We start from the raw sequence: 24,755 nt of genomic DNA, 5'->3' as shown, positions 1-24,755 counted from the left end.
TTTGGGTGTTCCGTGGTTGTGATGACTTGTGAAGTATCTGGAGAAGACTACTTGTCTTTTTTCGCCAAAGCCAAAACCACTTTGGTAACAACAATGTTTGGTAAATGCGAAACCCAAGACAAATACTTTAGATTTTTGTAGGGAAAATAGATAAATATCAGGTCTCGTTTGTTTCGTTTTATATATAAAGCACAAGTTCAGGTAAAGAAGGAATAATTCTCTAAAGCTATAATTAGGAAGGCTGAAGCAATCGAGGTTAAAGTCTTCTCCAATAAAATCAGGAATTAAATGTCATGAAATGAGTCCATGAGCGTAAATAGCACATAAGTGCGTAGCCTCAAATGGGTTTGTAGTGAGGCGTGGCGTCATTCGTAGCGACTTCCTGATGTCAGAACTGAAAGAAACTATATAGAGGAATTAACAACAGTGAAGAGTGAAGAATAACAGCAGTCCATGATAATCAGCACATATCACCCACCAAACGCAAAGCAATGGGTTCTCTTCCAGAGGATAAGAGTTGGTGAATGAAATTGAAAGGCAGGTCCCCGTCTCACCAACTTACATGAGTGGTCAATGACTTGTCTCAATGAGGTGGCGTGTTGTTATTGGGTGGATGCAGTTGGCGGGGTTGGTGAGTGACTCAACCCAACCCCTTCTTACTTTACTTTTGCTCAAAAAGTAGGAGTCCACGCATTCGAAAGCGTTCGCTCTCACACCCAATCCCTACCCAGACAACTCCCAACTTCTCTCAGTACTCTCATCAGGATCCGGTAATGTTCCTCCTCCTCTTTCCTCTAACTCATCTCGATCAATGTTTATCATGCATATGAAACCTTCGTTCTTGTAAGCCTTTTAGCCTTTCCATTTTCAAATACATCTTTTTCCTTCCGTTTATGAAACTACACTTCTCCATCTTTGACTCCATATACTTCATTCCACTAGTTTGTCTTCTGGTGAGAAAATTAATTAGTGACATATATTATTGGTTTAATTATTCGTTCGTGTTATATCTCCGTCAACTTTTCTATTTTGATCCATATACTATTATAGATTTTTTAAATATGAGAATCAAAATAAAAGTTTGACACTTATATAAGAACTAAATAATTAATCAAACCTATTTCTAGAGAGTTGCTTGTATATAATGTATAACGAAATTAATTTACCACTAAATTTGAATTGATGTTACAAGGTGGTGGATAAGAGAGAAGTGGAATGGATGAAAAAATTGTTTCATTGTGATACATATAATCATTCTTTATTTCAAATATTTTATTAGTATCTTTTATTTTTCTCTTTCAATCAAATCATAAATATATTTTTTTCCTCTTTAGATATTAAATAGTAAATTAGATGTATATCAAATATTTCCTCTCTTAAAAATAATACATTTAAAATAAGTATATTATGAGAATTAAAAAAATTATAACTTATTTTATTTCATCCTTTTGTTTAAAGGATAGAATGATTTTTTTATTCAATTATAAAATATTGAAACAATAAAATAATATTTCTATTTTATTATAATTCATTCCGTCCTATTAATTTTTAATACATATATTCCATGTTCCAAAAATTTGTTTTAATTTATTCCATTCCATTCTCCGATATCATTCCGATCATAACCTAAATTTTTTATTTCTTTATTTAAGAAAACTGACATGCTTTGAGTGCTTTTAATACTGTTCTTCAATGATGATGTACACATAATAATAATAATAATATTAATTTTTGTTAGGTTAAAGATAATAAGTGTCTTTTAATTTATTGGGTGATAGATTAAGATTAATTTTACTCTTATAATTTCTGTTAAATAGGCTATTCTCAATTCTGTTATTAAGATGAAACGTCACTTTTAATTGGAAAGAGGACTAAAAAGCGTTACAGAACATCTGCATCGATCTAAGATTTATTATCATAAATTTTCACTTATTTTGGTTATTATGATTATGATTGATACTAGTGTGAGCAGTCGAGCAGAGAGATGATCATCAACGTGAAGGAATCGACGGTGGTGCGGCCGGCGGAGGAGGTGGCGCGGCGGGTGGTGTGGAACTCCAACGTGGACCTGGTAGTCCCCAATTTCCACACGCCCAGTGTATACTTCTATAGGTCCAACGGCACCTCCAACTTTTTCGACGGCAAGGTTCTGAAGGAGGCACTGAGCAAGGTGCTGGTGCCGTTCTACCCAATGGCTGGGCGGCTCCGGCGAGACGAAGACGGTCGCGTGGAGATTGACTGCGACGGTCAGGGGGTGCTCTTCGTCGAGGCCGACACCGGCGCCGTCATCGACGATTTCGGCGACTTCGCTCCCACCCTTGAGCTCCGCCAGCTCATCCCCGCCGTCGATTATTCACAGGGAATAGAAACCTATCCCCTGTTGGTGTTACAGGTACGTGCTTGCGTGCGTTATGCGTTTCTTTTCTTCTTCTCTCACTTAACTCCTATCGCTTTCTATGTTTTAGGTAATTACTTGTTTGTTGTTGCCTTCCTTTTTCTCTCTAGTGCCCAAATTTAAATCAAAATAAACTTACATTAACCAACAAGTTAAAACTTAATTTCATTAACCAAGATTTCAAATACAAATCTCATTGATAAAAAAAAATATTTTTTCATTAAAGATCATCTGCCAGAATTTTTGACTTTGCATGTGATTTAAATTTCAAAAAATTAACTTACATTAAATAATGAGGATATAAATTGACTTTATTATATTTTTATAGGTTTTGTTAACTAATGTTCTTAAGAATAAAAAAATAAAAGATGTAAAAAATGTTTATTATAATGATCATGAGACAATGTAAAAAGAAATCATAAAAAACATAATTTGACACATCTTAATAAAAAATATTTTTCTTTTAATCTCTTAATAAATAGGATTGCTAAAAAAATTAGTTTATAATTTGTTATATAATTGATTATATAACCGATTATATATCCATATTTTAAAAATAATTATATAAAACTAACTATGATTATAATTATTATAATCTAATTATTTAAATACCTAAATTATGAACATCCAAACTAACCATATATGGAGAACACCTAGTTAGCATTTGGCTGTTTTGTTTGAATTCAAGTAAGCGGAGACGTCACTAGAAGTTATTAGAGTCTAGAAGATATCCTTCCGCTCTTATTAGTAAACAATATTTTTGAGTTCTAAGTCAACATTGTTGGTGGCACGATACGTCTATAGTGTGTTATGTTTTGTACTGTGGTGAAACAGAAGCAATTATTTTTTCACATTTATAGCATCACAACTGGCTTCCAGATTTCTACGTTAAAAAGGTGATTTTTTATTCTCCATTATTGCGAACCAAACTTATGGTCTCGTTTGTCCTTTTCTTCTTCTTGTTTTTCTTGACTTTGTGATGCATAATTTATGAGATTTTACATTATATTAATATTTTTTTATTAGTTATATGACAAAAATAAATTATATTTTCATCAATTTCATTAATTAATTAATTTATTCTTCTATTACATTTAAAATATTTTTATCGTTTAAATTAATTTTAAAAATATTTTTCAATTATATTTTTATGTTACATATATGTACTTAAATATTTGTATAATATGGGATATTTATTAAATATTATTCTTGGCACGGAAAAAATATTAAAAAAAATATTTAAATGAACTTTAAATTAATACTTAATATTTTTTTGTCTAATTAGGCTATTGAAAAATCATTATTATATTATTGTTAAAATAATCTTTTAAAAGATAGAATCATTTATATATATATATATATATGTGTGTATAATAGTACGTGTTTAATAATAATATTTTATTTTAAAAATGATTTTTATAAAATATTATAATAAAGTTTTAATGTTTAACAAACTATTTATTTCAAAAAATTAAAAGACTGATATTAAGAAACCTAATCTTTTCATGCATATTTTTTTTTCCGGAGTCAATTGCTAGTTTGCCACCACCTTCCAGGACTGCAGCCAACGGCGCGCAACACGGTTTATGATATTAAATTAATGGGAAATTCACTAGTAAAATATTAGATGAAAGAACTGATGACGAATACACAATTAGAAATGAAAAACCAAAATCACACAATCGCTGTGCCAAAAAGATTATAAAAATGCAATCACCCACAAAATTTGGCTCCAAACCTCCAACAGAGCAACGTAACATTTGGGTTTTAGCTGGAGGTGTTGCTATGTGTTACAAGAGAGGAAAAGTAGTACTGAACCTATTGCCAATCCCTTGATAGTGAATCACGCATTGCGCATTGTATGTATATTGCTGATGTTAAATAGTATTAAATTTTGGTTGTCAAAATAATAGCATTAGTTTTGAATGGGAAGAGTACTATCTTTCCTTATTTTAACTTCAATTTTAATATGATTGGTGGATTCTTAATTCATTCTATAAAGGGACTACCTACCCATTTTCACTTGTACTGTTTATAGGTAACACATTTCAAATGTGGAGGGGTGTCCCTGGGAGTTGGTATGCAACATCATGTAGCAGATGGAGCCTCTGGTTTGCACTTCATCAATACATGGTCAGATGTGGCTCGTGGCTTGGATGTTTCCATTCCACCATTCATTGATCGTACAATACTTCGTGCTAGAGATCCACCTCGACCTGTTTTTGATCACATTGAATACAAGCCCCCACCAGCCATGAAGACTCAACAACCTACTAAACCAGGCTCAGACTCGGATAATGCAGCAGCAGCGGTGTCTATTTTCAGACTCACGCGCGAGCAGCTCAACACACTGAAAGCCAAGTCTAAAGAAGATGGCAACACAATCAGCTATAGTTCTTATGAGATGTTGGCGGGTCACGTGTGGAGAAGTGTATGCAAAGCAAGAGCACTTCCTGATGATCAAGAAACCAAATTGTACATTGCAACTGATGGAAGGTCAAGGTTGCAACCTCCTCCCCCACCGGGTTACTTTGGCAATGTGATATTCACAACCACACCTATAGCTGTGGCAGGTGATCTCATGTCAAAACCAACATGGTATGCTGCAAGCAGAATCCACAATGCATTGTTACGAATGGACAATGATTATTTAAGGTCAGCTCTTGACTATCTAGAGCTGCAACCTGATCTAAAAGCTCTTGTTCGCGGGGCTCATACTTTCAAGTGTCCAAATCTTGGTATCACTAGCTGGACTAGGCTTCCAATCCATGATGCTGACTTTGGTTGGGGAAGGCCAATATTCATGGGACCTGGTGGAATTGCATACGAGGGCCTGTCTTTCATAATTCCAAGCTCAACCAATGATGGGAGCTTATCTGTGGCCATAGCTCTTCAACCCGACCATATGAAGGTGTTTAAGGATTTCTTGTATGACATTTGAGGAATCATTGGCTGCCAGCCATATGGAACGCCACAATGTTTCTAGGTGGTGTTTTTATCCCCCCCGGTACCTTTTGTTATCTTTAGATGCTTTTGACCAACGGTATGCAACTGTTAATGGGACTCATTTCAGTTTTATATGGACTACATTAAGTGTTATACATTTTTATAATCTGTAAAACATAAACGAACTTTAACAACAGTTAATTTGGTATTACAGTTTGTGCATATGAATTGTTTAAGGATTGTCTGCACAATCTTTTGCTCCTAAATGTAATGCCATAACTGAGGTGTATTTTATCTGTACACATCTGCATTGCATTCTGTGAAGAATTTTTACAATTCTTCTAATTAGAGGAAATTCGAAAGGTAATTGTACAAGCTGGTTTTGTACCAAGATATAGGTTGTTCTTGCTACTTGCACTAGTACTCCACTAGAGGAAATCCTTCCTTTCTCCTTGTCTAAAGATTTCCCTTGAGTCAGCTTTATGAATAAGGATGAGATTATTGTAAAAAACTGCTCCAACTCTCAAGTTGGTAACTTTGAACCATGGGTAGTAACATCTAGGAGAAAGTGTGCAATAATTTATTTGATTTTATTTGAGGAGATTTTGAGTAAAAGAAATTAGAAATTGAAAATTTTAGGTAAAAAAAAAACTATAGAAGAATCAAATTTGCTTTGAAATAAGAATTTGAAATTGTCATCCTACCTAGAATTCGCCTTGACAATAACTTTGGGTATAGAATGAAAATGTCAATTTAACATAAACGAAAAGGGGAAGGAGAGAGCAAGAAGTTTGCGGGAAAGTGAAGGATCGGTTTTTCCATTTGGACATACGATTGCGTAGAAGGGAAGCAGAGTGCGCAATGCGCAATTTGGGTTTCTACCTTGCTCTGTATCAGAAGATGCATATTTCACTTTATGTTTTCTGAGTAACCCATTCGTAAAAGTCAGTACTTACAATTTGCAAACTTTCTGACTGTTTTTGATAATTTTTACTAGTTGTAGGTATATTTCCTTTTTATTTTAACAATTTTGAAGGTGACGTGTACCTCTAATAGATTAGAAGACAATTAAAAGTGGCACAAATTCATTTAGTGGTTGCAAGAATATGGAATAAAGTAATGTTCTTCCTAAGCATGATCATCCGATAAGTTAATGAGTTGTTTTTCATTTCAACAGAATTTTACCTGGTTGGTTTCATTTCAACAGAATATTGCTAAACCTAATATGTGCTGCAAATTAAATCCAATGTAAGTTAGAAGGATGTACATAAAATTTGATTTGTTCAACCACTTGTAATGCCTTGTTCTTTCTGCAATTTGTTGCTGGAAAAAAAGTTTCCCCTTCCCCTCCTCTATATTTGCTGTTTCAAAACAAATGATCTTATATATTAGTCCTTTCATATATTATTTTCTGTTGTAAACCGTTGTGCAAGACTGACAGGGTAAATATATTAGTATGAGAGCAAACTCTTTCATTATTCATTCATGAGTTCTGCAATTTCCTTTAGTAGATTACTAGTTTTAATTTTGAGACACATTGGTAGATTGTAGGCGAAAGGGCTCGAGAGTAAGTACATCATCTGGCCGCCATTTTCAATTTAATTTAAAAAATATGATAATCAGAGCAGTTTTTATTTTTGGCATATAAGCTTCTGGAGTTCATAAGAGAATGATTTAACAATTAACATTGATGAATTGAGTAAATAATTTGTAATTGCACAAAAAAGTAAAATTAGTTCCATTTCTGCTTCTCTTGGATAACACAAGAATTTCAACACCACAAGTTCAACCTTTTCATATTTGCATCAAAACTTACCCTTGAGCAGGCAAAGATTCAAACTTTCATTCATTGATATGATGGATGACAACATGTTGGCATTGAGAAGAAGGACACAAACTGATGTACAAGCAAAGACGCTCTTAGTAACGGCGGCACTAAAAATATATATTGAAAAAAGAAGACGGCACTATTTAGGGGCATTAAACAAGAACAACATATATCATATGTAACCAATTTTTTCTGCATGCATTACATCAAACCAAGTGGAAGGGAAAACAATATGACTAAAGCCAAGCTTACGCATGGATTAAATATTGAGACCCAAAAAAGAGGCTCTGATGGTGCAGAACTTTGACGTGGCCGGCGATTAACATCAGCAGTGCCACCGCTTCCTGTCTTTCCTCTACTTCCTGTGCCTCTTGAACTTCCTCCACCTTGTGCTTTTCTTGTTGTATTAAGTCGTTCTTCTTTGTTCCCGTCTTTAGTTTCCTCAACTTTGTCGTTCAACCTTATTGAGTCTTCTATGCTTCCATATAATTTCCCTATACATCACTGAAAAACATTAATATAATAGTGACACTGAAAAAAACCAGGGTGCCTTCAAATATGGGAAATATTTGGCTGAAGAAGTCAAGTACCAAGAAGTTCTTGTACTGGTCCATTGCTCTGGATTAGGCCTTTACCTTCTGAAGTGAAATTCATATTGAACTCTGAGGTTGATATGGCTTGAATACCTGAAATGAGTAAGAACAAAGCAAGGAATCTTACCTTCATCTTAGGGGTTGGGAATAGGGAAAGCAAGGGCTGATTCTTTGTAAATTATTGGGTATATTGGATTTTCGTTGAACAATGTCCAAAGCCTAGCACAAGTAGGGGTATCAGGTTTTGAGTTATCTGGTCTAGGGTAAGGTTAAGGTATTTATGGATTTTATTAATTTATTTCATTAAACGAAGGTAAGAATTGAGAACTGAGACAAGATAGACTCAAGGTTTAAATATCAGTTAAGAGAAGTCTTCATATTTAGTGTCAAATCATGTTTCGAATAAGATTCTTGAGAAAGTAAATACTTGTAAATGGAATTGAGAACTGAGAAGCATGGGGATAACTATTTTCTGGAGACAGAATAAGAATAAGTGACCTGTTCTGTCCATGCGGCTTCAGAGACAGTGAAAAGGTCTCAAGCTCAAGCATGGGTAAAGTGTGTAATATGGAGCAGGCCCTTACACACATTTAGCATACCTTTGGTACGAGTATGTTCCTTTTATTTTAAGGGTGATGTTAAAGCCGTAATTCTGTCTCGTGAAGGGTAGTTCTTGTTCTAGGAAAAATGCTTAACAATAAAGTCGAAACAACTATTTGAAAAGAGAACAAGTGTACTCTACAGTCCCAAAAACTCCGCAGGGGAGTCCCCACGTGCACAGTACATGACCGTTTCAACTGTCATCCGTGAACTCGGCCACGAGACGAGCATTTCACTGATGTGGCTCGGAATATCATGAAACTATCTCCGAACATCATCCCACACATAAACACCTCGGAACACCATTGACTTACTCGTCGGAGTTCTTTTTGCAGGTATTTCTCCTTACTTCGATATCGGAAATCAGAGATTCCACCAGACAACTCGATCGGAACAAGTATAATAAATAACATGTCATTAAGTAAAAAAAAATCCCTGTAACAGTGCAAATCGGCATAACCATGTATATGCATGATTTGGCAATGCTAAAACGTGGCTAAATATCAATGGCTTCCAAGACAGAAGGTAAGGGCATTGGCATTGACCTCGGCACCACCTACCGCTGCTGCCATTGCCTATGGATTAGACAAGAAGGCTTCCAGGAGTGGCGAAAAGAATGTGCTTATCTTCGACCTCGGTGGTGGAACTTTTGATGTCTCCCTCCTCACCATCCAGGAAGCTATTTTCCAAGTGAAGGCCACTGCTGGGGACACTCATTTGGGAGGTCAAGATTTTGATAACAGGCAAGGATTACTCCCCATTTACATATACGATTTTCTGGTATTTGAAATAACTCATAAACTTAACTGTTTAAATCCTCAACCCATAAAAATTGAATCTTTTTTATAAATGGCTGAACCAAACACTTTTTTTTTAAAAAAAAAAAAAGTTTAATCAAACTATGTTAGAATCTGACTAAACCAAATGATATAAGATTCTTTCTTCTTCTAATGTTTCTTTTGCATACCAGTACATAGAAACAGTTCAGTTTAGTAAACAATTTAATTTAATTCAATGCAGTGAACTGTTTTTTAACTGAACTATGGACTAACCATTTTCTTAATAACAGGCTTGTGAACCACTTCGTGTCTGAGTTCAAGAGGAAACACAAGAAGGATGTCAGCACTAATGCCAGAGCACTTAGGAGATTGAGGACTGCATGCGAGAGGGCTAAGAGGACTCTCTCTTCCACCACTCAAACTACCATCGAGATTGACTCTCTCTACCAAGGTATTGACTTCTATTCCACCATCACCAGAGCCAGGTTTGAGGAACTCAACATGGACACGTTCACGATGTTGTCCTTGTTGGTGGATCCACCAGGATTCCAAAAGTGCAACAACTGTTGCAGGATTTCTTCAATGGCAAAGAGCTTTGCAAGAGCATTAACCCGGATGAGGCTGTAGCCTATGGGGCTGCTGTGCAGGCTGCGATTTTGAGCGGTGAAGGGAACGAGAAGGTTCAGGACTTGCTTCTGCTTGATGTCACTCCTCTTAGCCTCGGCATTGAGACTGCAGGAGGTGTGATGACAGTGTTGATTCCAAGGAACACAACCATTCCCACCAAGAAGGAACAGATTTTCTCAACTTATGCTGATAATCAGCCAGTAGTGCTAATTCAGGTGTATGAAGGCGAGAGGGCAAGGACCAAAGACAACAATCTTTTAGGGAAGTTTGAACTCACAGGCATCCCTTCAGCACCAAGAGGAGTTCCACAGATCAATGTGTGCTTTGACATTGACGCCAATGGTATTTTGAGGATAAGACCGCAGGGGTGAAGAACAAGATCACGATCACTAATGATAAGGGAAGGCTGAGCAAGGAGGAGATTGAGAAGATGGTCCAGGAGGCGGAGAGGTACAAGGCAGAGGACGAGGAGGTGAAGAAGAAGGTGGACGCCAAGAACTCCTTGGAGAACTTGGCGTACAACATGAGGAATACTGTGAAGGATGACAAGTTTGCAGGCAAAATGAACCCTTCTGATAAGGAGAAGATAGAGAAGGCGGTTGATGAGACCATTGAGTGGCTAGATAGGAACCTACTGGCTGAGGTTGAGGAATTTCAGGACAAATTGAAGGAGTTGGAGGGACTTTGCAACCCAATTATCTCAAACATGTACCAAGGAAGTGGTGCAGATGACATTCCTAATGGTGCTGGCTATGGAAAATCATCCACTGGTGGTGCTGGGCCTAAGATTGAAGAAGTTGACTAAATTGTCAAAAGTCCTCCTTTGAAGTTGTCCTTTTTTTTATGTAATGCAATGCTTTCTACAGTTATAACTACTTATACCTGAGTGAAGTGAGTGGGTTTGGCTGGGCTGTGGGTAAAAATAATTTCCTACATGTTGAAGTAAACCATCACATTCTTTGTTCCTTAACAATTTTTTTTTATTTGCACTTTTTAAAGATATGAATCCAAAACAATAAGCTTTATTTTTTTTCATTTCCCTCAACTGTCAAACAAAGAATTGATATTTTCCTTTCACAAAATGGTGAAACCACTCAAATCAGTGAATGGTTAAATCTATTTCCGAAAGAATGAATTATGTAAGGGAGTGTTCGTTAATCAAATACAGACGTTTTAGCTGACTGTAGTTTAGAACGAATATGGCTGGAACTTTTAGCATTAATAGAACAGCTGAGACATTGAAAAGATTCATCATTGTTTGTGCAATGAATTTAGAAAAAAGGTTATGCCTTTAACTTAAGCTATGCTATTCAATCTTGTTAGTTATCACTTATCAGACCTCTTTCTGAAAGTAGGGGAAATATTATTGTTGACAGAGTAGATCTGAAAGTGGGATTGGATTAACATCAGCTTCTTCCAAAGCCCTAGCTATCAAGCTTCATAAATCATGGCCTTTGCTTCGCTAGGTATTGGTGTCAATTTCAGCTGGACCATAACCCCATTTTATCAGCTGCAAGTTTACAACCTAGCAGGAATAAAACATGAAATTTATTTTCATTTTTTTTTCTCTCTTTAGTTATTCTTCATTTGTTAACTTCAAAATATAGGACGAATTTCACAATTACTGAAATGCCAAAGTGAAGGGTTGATTGCATAAATTGTGACAGTACAAGAGACAGAAGCAACATTTGCATGTCTCAATTATTGAACGACTAACTAGTGCTTGGTTATACAAGAAATTCACTGGACATAGCCTTGTGTTGTCGGATGAACAATAGGATAAATCTTTGTGTTATGTTTCTTTTCCCTTTCTCTTATTTTATTTAAGTAACTCAAGGTGAAATTTTCTTACAAAGGAATAAAAAAACAAAAAACGAAAATTAGACGCTTAGCAGCGTCAAAATTCAACACGCTTCACTTCATGAAGAACAGAGCGCATCGCCTTTTTGAACGTACAATTGTATAAAGAACCCGGTGATATACGGAAAGCCCGATACCTAACACAGATGAGCCCAATCAAATACAGAAAGACCCAGACTCATTCATCTAAAAAAAAAAAGATTATATTTGCCAAAAGAAAAATACTCGTGTCTAGATCTATTATGCTTTTTTGTAAAATAAAAATACTACTTTGATTTTTTTTTTTTTACCAAATGTTTAGTTTTTACAAGAAAGTAACAAAAAAAAAAAAGAAAATGAGATAAATTTTTTAGTTGTTTAAGTGAGATTAAGTAAAAGTAAAAGCAAAGAAAAACTATATATATAAGTTAGCATACATATCCCCAACATGGAATGAAATGTAATATAAATAGACTTAAATATATTTTTATTCCTTCATATTTGAATACTTATTAATTTAATTCTTAAAAAAATATTTTTATTGATCTCTCAAATTTTCAAAAAATTACTTTTAGTCCTTTTTATTTTTGTTCACTAATGGTGTTATAATTTATGACAATTTCTCATGGTAAAATTTTTTCTTCAAAAATGATTTGTGACAATTTAAATTGTAAAAAAAATCATCACACTCGAACATTCATGTTTTTATTTTTCTTTTTTAAAACCACCAAAATATGTATGAAAAAAGACCATCAATCTATATGAGTAAAATATTTTGGCGATTTAAAATCAATTGAAATTATTTTTAAAAAAATTAAATTAAAAATATTTATTTTAACGGTTAAAAAGGTTACAAATTGTGAAATCATGAACATAATAAACCAATAAGGACTAAATATAAGTTTTTGAAAATTTGAAAGACTGATAAAAATGATTTTGTTTTTTAAGGAAAGAATAATTATTTAAATTTAAAAGATTAAAAATATATTTAAGTTATTTAAATAATAAATATTTTTGTCTTTACACAACAAAAAACAATCTTTTTCTATCCTTTTTCCTCCAATGTGAAAGGAAAAGATATCTTTGAATGAGACTCATGTTTCCAAACAATAGAAAAATCCAAAATTTTATGATTTTTATTCATTCAACAATCATTTCTTTTCTTTTCCACTTAAACAAATAAACCCCATATATATCCTCTACACAAAAAGCAACCTTGTGTTGAGCTACGAACATTTCTAATATGGTAAAATTATCTTTTCTATTGATGGTTTTATTCCATACAATACGTAAGGGTTAAAACTTTAAAACTAAGTTTTGTCTAAGGAAGTCGGACATGTATCGTATAAATTAATCATTCGTTGCTAATATTTATTTCTATCTTATAAAACATAACAACAAAATAAAATATCACTGTATTTAGATTTAACATGATAAATTAATTATAAAGCATAATGTACATCCAGTATTTATAAAAAATGGAATAGTTTAATAAATTTAAATATAACATAATAAATTTATGAAATAATTAGTTCATTAAACTTGTAACCTTCTTACAGGCAGCAAAAACAAGTGAAAAGGAACAGATATAGGCAAATAAAACTACAATTTTACATGAGAAATCACTGCTTCAATAAACAGCCGCAACCCGCAACAAGTGTTCGTCACTTTTTCCAATAACCAAGATAAACCGACCATGCCAGCTATTGTAAGACAGACTAGGTAACAAAACCCTAATTTGTTTTTAGGCTCTGCAGTGCAAATCCTAACACTGTTGAAGATTCTTGTATGCACCATGGACCTCAGCTCATGTCATGTGCAAAGATCCCAAACTTTAGTTGACACCATTAATAAATATAATTAAATAAAACAATCATATATATATATATTCTCTTTAATTTCATTTCTATTTATTTTTTTAATTATATTCTTTTATCATATTATTTATCACATGTGCTATTTTCTCTCTCTCATCTTTTCCTTCCCCCACCCATTTTCCGCTTATACACACCCAACCTGAGGGATATACGTTAATCATAATTCATTAAACAATTCATAGTTTTAATCCACATAAAGCTTTGGATCATCCGAAAGCATGTGATAATATTTTATTTTCCTCATTAACTTGCCCATAAAATATTTATTTTTCTCAATTATATGCTCCTCCAAGGGTTATATTTCTAAGCACGCAATTTTTCTTGAAAAAAGACAAGGAAAGGAAGGAAGTAGACAGGGTCCACAAAGACAGAGGCCATAAAATAAAATAAAGTGACAAGTCTTGGACATAAAAATTTCCACCGAAACAAGAAATCAGGACCGTTGAAAAAAGCTGAAGCTCATCGTGATGGTCCCATACAATTATCAGCATCTGCGTGTGAGTTGTTAGAGACAAGAAAAACGAGACCTTTAGATGGTCGGAAGATCAAAAGGAGAAAGCCAAACAGCACCTCCTCAGCAAATTAACATAAAAAACCTCTCTTTCTCTATTTCTTTTATTATTGGGTATGTCTTGAAGTTCTTCTGAATTTGAAGCATATATTTGTCCTTGAATGGAAACACGTGCTGGAAGTGATATGAAGATGGCCATAGATGATGCTTTGAACGCCTTCTCTCCTGTTTCCACCCCCAGGATTTTCTGGAAATCACGAAGGAGATCAGGTATATATTATACTATACATACCCTCTTAAGTCTTAACTTCACCTACCTCTACTTTCTCTTTCTACTTTATCTGTTACGTAGTGTTCCAAAACATTTGGCAATTGTGCTTTCTTTCTCTTATGTGGCATTTCCATGTGATATTGTTCAGATTTGGATGTCAAATTCAATGTTTTTGCATGGTATTAATTTTCAATATTGTGACATGCCATCTGACAATTCTTAATTCTTTCAAATGTTTTTTAACTGGGAATTTTGCAAGATTTGGAACTGAGGCTTCCTTTTTCTATTTAACTTCCCTTTTTCTGGGATTGATTTCTGTAATTCCTGCAAAATTGTTCACTGTTTCAGAGAGAGAGAGAGAGAGAGAGGAAGCGTAAACACAGGTTTTAACGGTTGGTGTGACTTTTATGTTACGTTGCTCTATTTTGTTAGGGTCTTGCAGCAAATAAAGCAATTAAAAGATAAAAGTTTCTAATGCATTTTAAAATTACAGAGAAACGTATTTTTACGCATTCAGTATTTTTTTTTCTTAACCGCTGCCCGGTTAGCATTTGGCAATTTGCTATCAATGGCTTACCGAACTTTGGCTCTGTCTCGTTATCAGTATGTTTTAATGATTGGGACCCAAATTTATTCTAAAGATAAAATAAATTGGAAGAAATTATGATGTATTTTGTTAGCTAATTAGTAGCTCATAATTATGAGCTAACTCTATTATTTTTACCTAATAATAATAATAGTAAAAGCAACACGACAATTTTATGCATCTTAGTAAAAGTTTTATTTGTGGTGATATAGATGTTGAAGATTTGCAGCATTTTGTGAAGGATAGGAAAAAGGAGAAAATAAAAACGTATGTGGCTGTTGAGATAGTGTAACCATCATCATATATCATTGGTTACACTGTTGGACAGCTCACCCTTCAACCAACCCTCTTCAGTATATAACACTAACCTTTTTGTAATCCTTTTTTAATGTGTGTATATTAACATTTTAAGTTTACGTTTGGTTGGGCGGTAGAAAAAAGAAAAAAAAACCCACCAAAAATGCATGAAAATCCAAAAGTGATGAAGAGTTGCGGTAACCTTGACTCTCTTTCACCCAACCAAATCACTGTAAATAGGCATCTTCCTTTTAGTAACCGTACTCAATTATATTAAAGGAAATCCAATATCACGGATTACCTAGCCTTCACTGAAAATGAAGTCAATTTGTCCATCCAAAAGAATAGGTTTATCTACATGATCTTGCGTTGCTAATAAGTGTCCTTATTAGTTTAAGAATTAAAAAAAAAAAATTATTTTGTGAATCATAAGAAAATGAAAAAAAAAATCATGAGAAACATAATTTTGTGCCTCCAAATAAAGATATTTCTACTTTAAATTTCTTAAGAAATATACTTAAGGTATTGGTTAGTATTTTCCTTATCTATATATGCCATCATGCCAGCCATGTGACTTGTTGACATTGGTATAGTTTGGTGTATAATGGCACCTATGAAATTAGGCTTCAAGCAGGCGGCTATGTTTAACTAACCCTGCCCATGAATTCATTTTTATGACCACTCTCTCGAGGAAACTTGTCTTCAAAAGGATATAGAATATACTAGGGAGGGGACAACATACTAAAAGTTTTGATCTCTTAAATGCTATTTACCTCGGTGCAACTCCTTATTAGTTACCTTGTCTATGTAGGCTTATACATTATTTAAGAAATGTTAGAACGTGATTCATCTGATCAAAATCGATATTATATCTCACTAACCACAGTTTTCATCTTGGCAACTATGATAGATGAGAAGTTATTAGGAAGTTTTAGGCCATTACTGTTTGTGGTAACAATTAATGTCTATGTGATATGTATTTGAGTTTTTTAATTTACAAGAAAGAACTAATGATACTCTATTACGCGTCACATAAAGATTAATTGAAACTGTGATAGTCTTAAACTTTGCGATGTTTACTCATTAACTTAACTATGTCCGTCATGTAGTAATCATTGGATACATTTGTTGAGAACAATAGATATGACTACTTTGCTAACAACTTAGAGCAGAAAAGGTTTTCCATTTTATTTTCCTTTGTTGTGCAAATTTACTGTATCTAAATGATGAGCTGCCAAAAACAAAAATGGTAACTTGTTCCCCACAGCTAGCGGGAGGAATTTAGAGGTATCAGAAGATACTGCTAATAAACCACCCAGCAAGCAGGAAGATACTCCTCCTCCTCCTCCTCCACCTTCTAGTGAGGAGGTGCAGAACACGACTCCGATTTCTGAGCGCCGAAAGGCCTTGTTTGAACCGTTAGAACCCATAATGAATATTAATGGCCGACGACCCTTGGCTGAGTCTTTACTTCCTCCCCCTGACTTTGAGTCTGCAAACTATCCAAAGGGCTGGTTGATTGGCAAGAAGAGAAAGCTTGTTAATGTCGATGTTGTTGAAAGCATGCGAAGGATTGCCATCCAAGAAATGAACAGAAAGGTTCCAAGTTTCCTCAACACCTTCACTTCCAAACAAAGACACAATTATACTGAGCCACCTGCTCATTTTGTTGTTGTTGTTGTTGTAATTGTTGCTTGCAGGACAGGGAAATTGATGGGCTAAATGAACAGCTGGAGGAGGATTCACGGTGTCTAGAGCACTTGCAACTCCAGCTTGTGGATGAAAAAAGCAAACGTGCTAGAGTGGAAAGAGAAAATGCAATGCTTCAAGAACAAGTGAACATGCTTATGAACATGTTACAAGAAGCAGAACAAATGGGAGATGAAGGCCCTGATGAACCTTAAAGTTTATTATTATACCCAGTGTGTGTGCTTGTGTGTATTAAATTCTTTTTGTAGGTTTTGTTCGTCATGTCTAGTTGGCTGCGCATGTCGGATGTCTCTGCAGTTATTAATTAGAGTGTGCATATAGTAATATTTGGGGGGAAATAGATCAAACCGCAATGAGCAAACTATTCGTTTATCTCAAAAAAAAAAAAATTGTAAATCTTCTGGTGACTGTGTGGTTGTTAATTTATTATATCTTGTTACTCTTTTAAGCTATAAAAGAGTATTGTAATTTAGATACTTTCCAAGTTGATTCAGTGGCTCAGTTAAATAAAGATCACAGTCGACATTATTTTCATCTGCTGGCCTGTTACAATTTTATGCTACAGCATGTTAAGACTTTATAATAAAGAAGCCAACGAAGGATTTTGTCACACGCGTTCCATGGATTTTATTTATTTATATTCCCACTTATTTTTTGCTTAGCTGAAAATATAAAGTGTCCCGTCATGTCTGTCTGTCGGGATTCATCATCAATGTAAATTTCTGAATCCCACGCAAGTAAAACTGCAGATATACAATATTCACATTGTTGATAATATAGCTTTTGTGTTTCTTGCAAGTTTTGAAAGATGGTTACTATCTATCTAACTTTATTAACAGAATCCTCGGACATGTTAAACAAAAACTGAGGCAGAGATGCCACCCTTGGAAGATTAAGAAGCAAATCGCCAGCTGATTCCTTCCTGGACATACCAGTCCCCCCCTGCTTGCAGCCAGAAGCATCATCCGCTTGAACTTCCAAATCAGACACTTTAGTTTTGCATGGTTGTGACAATTCAGTGATGTTAGAGTTACTCACACCAACTTTTCCACCCTCATCTGCATCAAGACCATTGCCATTTCTTGTCATTGTGTTTGTGTCTTCTGCTGTATAAGGATCCTTCTGCAGAAGACAGTACAGCGAGTTCACCCTTGACATCACATCTGCATCTCTCAGACCATTGCCATTTCTGGCCATTGCGTCTTCTGCATTCTGCAGAAGGGAGTATAGTGAGTTCACCCTTGACAAGGCATTTGCATCTCCCAGACTATTGCCATTTTTGGTCATGTCTTCTGCTGTAGAAGGATCCTTCTGCAGAAGGCAGTAGAGTGAGTTTACCTTTGACATGACACGCTGTTCATCGGAGGTAGTTGCATGTTGAGAGTCATTGAACAAGTACTGAGTAAATTCTTCCAGAATAGATCTGCTATACTGGTTGTCACCAACGAAATTTGGATTGTCAGATCCCATCTGTTCTGAAATGCAATGTCCAATGTGGCTAACCAAATCGTCCATTGACATAGAAGGGTGAAGTCCAGGCAATTTGATCTGGTCCAAATTACTAAGAAACTTCAATGTTTCAGCTCCTCTACTCCTGAAATCTTTCATTGCATGGATGTTCATCACTGAGCGTGAGAAACACGGCATTAGTATAATATTTGGATGATGATAACACAAGGCATGTAGAATGATTATAATATGATCCACATTTTACACACGTATCATATTCTTTATATAATAAGGCAGTAGTTGAAAGTTGAAACCTTACTTAGACGTAAGAAATGCATGATATAAAAAAGAAACGCGTGTTATAACATATCACCTTTAAAAAATACACTACAAAATAATTGCTACAGCGAAATGATTTCCTTTTCATATAGTGCAGTGGTAACAATTTTAAAAGAAATTGAGAATCAATTTAAAACTTGTTCATTAATAGCAATTCACCGCCAAAGGAACACGTGAGAGATAATAAAATGTCCCTCCCCAATCCGGAAGTTGGGTTGAGTTAAAACGTCCAAGACATTTTGCCATAATCCCTTGACATTATAATACGCAAGAATATCGGATCACATATGATGCAACTTCACCAATGACTCAGCATTTTTTAACTATGGCTTTCTTGTTTCTAAGTAATATTTGAGATAAACGTAGGCAGTAAATAGTGTAAAAAAGTTGGGTTTTACTTATACCCTGTTGATAGACGAATGTCAAGACAAATGCTGTAAGTTGGATGGGTAGGATAAACAAACAGGTGCATTTACCATCATACTGAATTCAAATTTTCAGATGATATAAAAAAAATGAGCAGCAATTACCTGAGCTAGGTGAGGTAATTTCTTGGGAAACATTTTCAACAGCTTTACCAAGGTTATGTTCACTTTTTGAGGAAGATGATTGAACTGCAGATCCTGACTCCACATCCTGCAATCCAAAAATACCAGATCGCTCTTCGCTTTTTCTATCAAAGCCATCACTAGATTCAATGTGGTCGTGAATTGAAGTTGTTCCAGGTTCAAAATACGGAGAATCCAACACCAAATCCGCCTGCTGGCTTAGATAGTTGAGACGGGGATCACACTGAATGAGCTTCTCAAAATGCTTGCCTAGCAATCCTTGTGGACACTGCAGAAAATGTCGCCTATAACAATATACAGAGTTGCATCACAAAGGAGTCATTGTAAAAAACCGCCAAAAAGAAGACCAGAGCACTAATATAATAGCACCTACCTGTTTATGCCGGCTTGTCCACCAGTAAAGTCCGATGTTGCCTGCCATAAGGTATGCTTCCTCGGCTGTGGATTGATCTCCCTAAAAAACAAGGGTCTTCTTGCAAGCTACAACAAACAACAGGAACACCAACTTAGTGCCAAAGATAATTGTGATTTCAAATCTAATCTATCTAATAATAACAATTAAAAGAAAAAGAAAGGGGATGGTCTATGATTGTTACCACTTACCACTACTTCGAGCGTACCTGGTCCATCATCAGGGTAGTTAGCCTTGATAGCCATGATATCAGACCATGGGATTTCAATCTTATTCTTAAGACAACCATCAAGGACTTCCCATACCAGCTTATGCTTCGCAAAGTAACACTTCGCCACCAAGTCTCCTTCATATCTAGACTTATACTGCAAAAAATTACCATATGCACATCAATCACAATATCACATCATATTTGTCTGTATTGTATTGAATGTTATTCTTCGAAACTACGAGCGTACCTCCCAATTCCCAATTTTCAAAATGGTTCCAGGAAAATTGGAGGCCTTAAGTTTAGAATCAGCAGCAGCAGCAGCAGCAGCAGCAGCAGAAGAAGAAGAAGCCTTTTGATCTTTCTTTTTGGATTCCTCTTGTTGCGAGAGCCTCATCTGAATCAAATCCAAAAGGGAGGGACTCTTCCTGAGACGCAAACCCAAAGGGCTTGGCTCATCCAAGGGATTGTATGAAGCTGGTGGGATTGAAATGGATTCATCGCTTGCACCACACTGCTTCAAAAAAAAAAAAAAGTGGGAGTTAGTTAGAAAACAAAAACAAAATGCCCAAAGAAGAAATTGATGATGGGCTTCAGAGAAATAGATAAAAATTCACTCTTTAGCGCAAAATATGAAACCTTAGGGGGAGATTCCAATTTGGGTCGCTTGTGAGTGTGAAGAGGGGCGATTTCATCTTGAACCTCCAACTTCACCTTTTTCAGACAGTGATTATCCGTATCAGACCTCATTAGCTGAACCATGATGCTGAATCAGATAGAAGATATCACAAATATAATAATAGCGTTGAACTCCGATTTTCAGAACGAGAAATGAGAAATTTTCTTCTTCTTGTTTCGCACTCTTCTCTTTGGCAATGGCGGGCGCTTAGGAATACCAATGTTTCTTCTCTTTCTTCAATGACAGGCTGTCACGTGCCACGTAAGCAACGACGCCGTATTTAAAGCAGGACAGCCGGGTGAAGTTGAGACCCGAATGACAAATATGCCCTCCACATATGGTGCTTCTTTTGTCGCCTATTGTGGGCATATTTGGGAATGTAACTCGCGGTGCGAAACGGCGTAGTTGGGTGCCGTCTGGGAGGCACGTGGCATCAGGTGATGTGAATGGATAAAATGTGGGACCCGGTTCATGAACCTTCTTCGTTGTAGTTGCATGGTGGAGGGATCTGGTGGGAGGGTTGAACACGTAAGCTCGTGAGGTGGGTCCTACCATATATGCCTTTCTGGATAATGTAATTTGTTAATTAGATATTATATTTATCTATCCTAAATGGATAAACTTCGCCCTCCAAACCATGGTCAATGGTCACTGCTATCCAATATCAAATCAAAATGGATATTTTCCTCTCGAGTCAATTATTAAATTTCAACATAAAAATAATTAGTGTGTGAATTTAATTTCTTACAACATATTTTTAACTTTATTTATTTATTTTCTTGTCTCACCCCCCTCTTCTTATTACTATAAGATTTATTATGAACTTTTGCTTAAACTAAAAGAAAAATGGCATATCAACTAGACCTCATAAAATTAAGTCAACAAATCCAAGTGGAACAAGTTGTCGAAAGAGGTTAGCTAAAGTTTGAGAATTCGTAGCCGACTTCATATGCGCCTCTTCAATATATAATATTGTTAGATTGAAATTCCTAGTTCATTCAAATACGGAATTTTTTTCCGCAAAATATTTTATTTAGTAACATTATTTTATAATATCAATTTAAAACTTCTTTTCATCATATTATTCGTTATATCATACGCCTCTCTTATCTTTGTTTTATTTTCACCAAATATAAAACAAAAAAAACAGTTAACATATATTAATCCGTTTGCGAGCGAATTAATTTATACAAATTACAAGTGGGCGTCCTTTTTCAAGTTTTGGAAGGTACTTCATTTCAACGTTTGGTTTACGGAATGCTCCAACATTTGCAATATTTCTTTGGTCCATCAATCATTCCATGTTTCTCCATTTTATTAACACGCATGGTTTGCCAAGAGCTCCTTTCCTACCAAAACCTGCAATTTACCTTAATTATAAATCAAATAAGAATATTAAGCAAAATTATATGTATAACATTCAAAATTCTTAAGGAAGATGAAGTATGACTCTGTCAATGATAAATGCTTTGACCATTCCTCCATCTTTTTAAATCTCTTAATTGTATTCTTTTATGTTTTACAGCCAAAGCAAAATGGATTGGATTATTTAAGAGGATCAGAATTTTTAACCAAACTAGTAGGAGGCTGATGAGCTGTGTAGAAGGCACTTCTTGAATATGTACCTATCAATTTTCTACACTTTCACATATACTCAATGTTCAGTCGGTGTGAGTGTGATTGTGTTTGGCACAGTGATGAAATTCCATCTACAACCCCATATATTCTGTAATGATGTTACCACAGACAATTTTGTGCCTCAAAAAATAAATGTCAGAGACAGATCATTCAAAATGTGTCGTGTTTAGTATGCAGGGACATCATCTTTTATTTTCATAAGATTGAATCACAACAAGGAGTAACCTGCAGTCTCCAAAAGTTGTCTGCTGATAACTCTAGGTAACTCAGAGTTCGATGATAAAAATAACAACCATAAAATATGGGGACAAATATTGGACTATTTGTGACTGTCGTTATTTCTATAAAGTCAAAATATCTAACATTTTATCCTATGTGAATATTATCGTCAGGAATAAAACATGTAATATTATACTCGGATATATTATAAAAAAGTGTTTTATTAATTATTAAAAATGATTGAAAATACTTTTTTATATGTATGAGAATATTTGAAACATGTGCTTGCTTGACATTTTCTTTTTAAGAATATATATAATAATTACTGAAATATCTTAATTTGTTGTTAAAGTTTGTTAAAAAAATATACAACTGTGTTGAAAGTATGTTCAATTGTAATAATTCATACGAAAATTTAGAAAAACAATGCCCAAAAAATGTCACTACAACCATCACAGTCCTATGATTATATTTTATCCAAAAAAAAATACATGAAGTGAATATTAAGAGGATAATGGGTGATAAGAAAAATAAAAAAATATTTTTCTCATCAAAAGTGATTCATATCCTATAGGATAAATATTTTCTACTGCTTTCATCGGAATTAAATATTACTTAAAGGTCAAATTATGACTTAACCAAAATAAAACATACATGAGATTCATTATTTTTCATAACAAAAACGGCATAAATTATTTTCCTCTTTTATTCATGATTAAAAAATTTATTCATAAAACAAGCTGGCCCTTGATACTTGCATAAATTCTAAAATAGACAATTGGTCACGTGTTTAAATGTGATCTTGAAATATATTAAGTATCTTATTATGAAAATAACTAGAGACAATTTTGGTGGCTTAAACGAACAGAGTCTGCGATATTTTTATCAGTTTCTAATGAGAACATGTATAATATGGGAAGAATAGTTCGGGAAAGTCTTCCAAGTCCATCATAAATCATAATATGGTACTTTTTTTATCTTAAGTCGATGGTGATGGAAATCCAAAGTATGTCTTATATGAATATAGTTGCATACTTGCATATGCTTTTTCCTTAATCAAAGAAGCCGGTAACTTTAATTAGAGAAGAATGCTACAAGTATAAATGTTTTTGAGATATATTTAAATAGATAAAAAAAATACAGAATACATGATGTCATATAAAAAGACAAGACATTGAACGAGTGACAAAGATAAGTGCAAATGTATGGATAAAAAGTTTTTATACTGCCTTCTATTAAAAAATCATAATGTATAAAAAGTATATTGACCTTTATAAAAATAACTTAAAAATTATATTTATCATATAAAGTTATGTTAGATGAGTTAGGTTCTTGACTTGGTTATCTTCATGATACTGTTACTAGTATAATTAAGGTTTTAATCTTTGCTGAAATTTATAAATATTTAGTGTCCGATAGTATTTTAAATAAGATTGTTTATGAAAAACATACTTATATAGAGAGAAAAAAATATAATAAAGTTATTAGTTCTATTATTTATTTTGAAAAATGGAAAAAATATTTTATTGGTGAAGAAAGATAAGAGATGGATAATAAAGTCTGGAGAATCATCTAGCCAAATCCAAGTGCCTCAATGCTTAGCAAGTTGGACTAAAGAATTAGCCGCCATTAGCTATCTCAAAATGACATTGGACCTAAAAAAGCAAGTTCTAAATTAAATATACATATATTCATAAGAACAATCCACCAGTTCTTTCCTAAATAAACACTGGCATCACTCGTTAAAAAGGCTCCGTGGAAACCAAACTTCAACGAAAACAACAACCATTTTCCACTCCCCAATCACAATCCTTAGGCCACAAGAGTTATTCAGTATAAACCCTAGCTGCAACCGTATTTTATTTCTTAACGTATTTACCACTCAAAAAATAGAAACAGTTTTATATGAGTCATTTTCATTACAGTTAAAACATAAGTATCTCACAATTCAACGGTCTCCCTCATCCCTTCCATGACGGCAATTTTCGATTGGATTTATTTCAGATATGGTATTATATAAGTTGTGACCATTTACAAAATTGTATTAATTAGACAAGCACTAATAAATCAAAAGATATTAACAAAATTACATGCATACCAGAGTAATATTGACGGCCATCACTCTGGACTTAAAAGGAATTCAGCAGTAGCAACTTAGATGGCAATTAAATGTAATTTTGTTTTTCTTTTATTTTACTCAATTCATAATTTTGATTAGTTATTTTAAAATTAAGATATTTGATCCTCTTATTTTAAAAATTCTATAATTTTTGTTCACCAATTTCAAAATATAAACATTAGCCTCTATATTTTAGAAAATATATAATTTTGATTCTCCTATCTTAGAAATTTAATAATTCTGATTTAATTTTTAATTTTGCTT

The 24,755-nt window shown here is 34.2% G+C and overlaps 3 protein-coding genes and 2 pseudogenes across 7 annotated transcripts; 3 read left to right on the top strand and 2 right to left on the bottom strand.

The window, feature by feature from the left end:
* The first annotated feature begins 443 nt into the window (after positions 1 to 443).
* On the top strand, positions 444 to 5,641 carry LOC114418036 (shikimate O-hydroxycinnamoyltransferase-like). 4 transcript variants are annotated; one of them, XM_028383173.1, is made up of 3 exons: positions 444 to 770; positions 1,973 to 2,392; positions 4,434 to 5,641. In XM_028383173.1, exons 2-3 carry the CDS (start codon positions 1,985 to 1,987, stop codon positions 5,334 to 5,336), a joined length of 1,311 nt encoding a protein of 436 aa, XP_028238974.1. In that variant the 5' UTR covers positions 444 to 770; positions 1,973 to 1,984; the 3' UTR covers positions 5,337 to 5,641. The 4 variants fall into 4 exon arrangements, with proteins under 4 accessions (XP_028238974.1, XP_028238973.1, XP_028238971.1 ...); XM_028383172.1 differs by having other exon boundaries at positions 450 to 770; positions 1,964 to 2,392; XM_028383170.1 differs by lacking the exon at positions 444 to 770 and adding an exon at positions 790 to 953.
* Positions 5,642 to 7,159: 1,518 nt separating this feature from the next.
* LOC114418037 lies at positions 7,160 to 9,398 on the bottom strand (annotated as a pseudogene).
* Positions 8,312 to 10,768, top strand: LOC114419234 (annotated as a pseudogene).
* Positions 10,769 to 13,928: 3,160 nt separating this feature from the next.
* LOC114418035 (protein HEADING DATE REPRESSOR 1-like) lies at positions 13,929 to 17,393 on the top strand. Its single transcript, XM_028383168.1, has 3 exons — positions 13,929 to 14,265; positions 16,417 to 16,748; positions 16,850 to 17,393. The coding sequence occupies exons 1-3, from the start codon at positions 14,157 to 14,159 to the stop codon at positions 17,051 to 17,053; spliced, it is 645 nt and encodes a 214-aa protein (XP_028238969.1). The 5' UTR covers positions 13,929 to 14,156; the 3' UTR covers positions 17,054 to 17,393.
* Positions 17,394 to 17,522: 129 nt separating this feature from the next.
* On the bottom strand, positions 17,523 to 20,765 carry LOC114418033. Of its 2 annotated transcripts, none has more exons than XM_028383166.1 (6): positions 20,476 to 20,765; positions 20,087 to 20,353; positions 19,820 to 19,993; positions 19,590 to 19,696; positions 19,178 to 19,500; positions 17,523 to 18,484 (listed from the first exon to the last, which is right to left on the bottom strand). In XM_028383166.1, exons 1-6 carry the CDS (start codon positions 20,596 to 20,598, stop codon positions 17,679 to 17,681), a joined length of 1,800 nt encoding a protein of 599 aa, XP_028238967.1. In that variant the 5' UTR covers positions 20,599 to 20,765; the 3' UTR covers positions 17,523 to 17,678. The 2 variants fall into 2 exon arrangements, with proteins under 2 accessions (XP_028238967.1, XP_028238968.1); XM_028383167.1 differs by having other exon boundaries at positions 20,087 to 20,350; positions 20,476 to 20,764.
* Positions 20,766 to 24,755: the final 3,990 nt, after the last annotated feature.

The sequence above is a fragment of the Glycine soja genome, chromosome 7 (genome assembly GCF_004193775.1).
Source record: "Glycine soja cultivar W05 chromosome 7, ASM419377v2, whole genome shotgun sequence".
NCBI lineage: Eukaryota > Viridiplantae > Streptophyta > Magnoliopsida > Fabales > Fabaceae > Glycine > Glycine soja.
The sequence above is the reverse complement of the archived record's forward strand: the minus strand, read 5'-3'. Positions and strand labels throughout refer to the sequence as shown.

Excerpts from the sequence above, each read along its gene's own strand:
- LOC114418035 (XM_028383168.1), top strand. The coding sequence starts at position 14,157 with ATGGAAACACGTGCTGGAAGTGATATGAAGATGGCCATAGATGATGCT. Across the intron at positions 14,266-16,416 it reads GAAATCACGAAGGAGATCAG|CTAGCGGGAGGAATTTAGAG; the intron begins GTATATATTATA and ends TGTTCCCCACAG. Across the intron at positions 16,749-16,849 it reads TCCAAGAAATGAACAGAAAG|GACAGGGAAATTGATGGGCT; the intron begins GTTCCAAGTTTC and ends TGTTGCTTGCAG.
- LOC114418033 (XM_028383166.1), bottom strand. The coding sequence starts at position 20,598 with ATGGTTCAGCTAATGAGGTCTGATACGGATAATCACTGTCTGAAAAAG. Across the intron at positions 20,354-20,475 it reads AATTGGAATCTCCCCCTAAG|CAGTGTGGTGCAAGCGATGA; the intron begins GTTTCATATTTT and ends TTTTTTTTGAAG. Across the intron at positions 19,697-19,819 it reads CAGGTACGCTCGAAGTAGTG|CTTGCAAGAAGACCCTTGTT; the intron begins GTAAGTGGTAAC and ends TGTTTGTTGTAG.
- LOC114418036 (XM_028383169.1), top strand. The coding sequence starts at position 894 with ATGAAACTACACTTCTCCATCTTTGACTCCATATACTTCATTCCACTA. Across the intron at positions 954-1,963 it reads TTCCACTAGTTTGTCTTCTG|TGTGAGCAGTCGAGCAGAGA; the intron begins GTGAGAAAATTA and ends GATTGATACTAG. Across the intron at positions 2,393-4,433 it reads ATCCCCTGTTGGTGTTACAG|GTAACACATTTCAAATGTGG; the intron begins GTACGTGCTTGC and ends TACTGTTTATAG.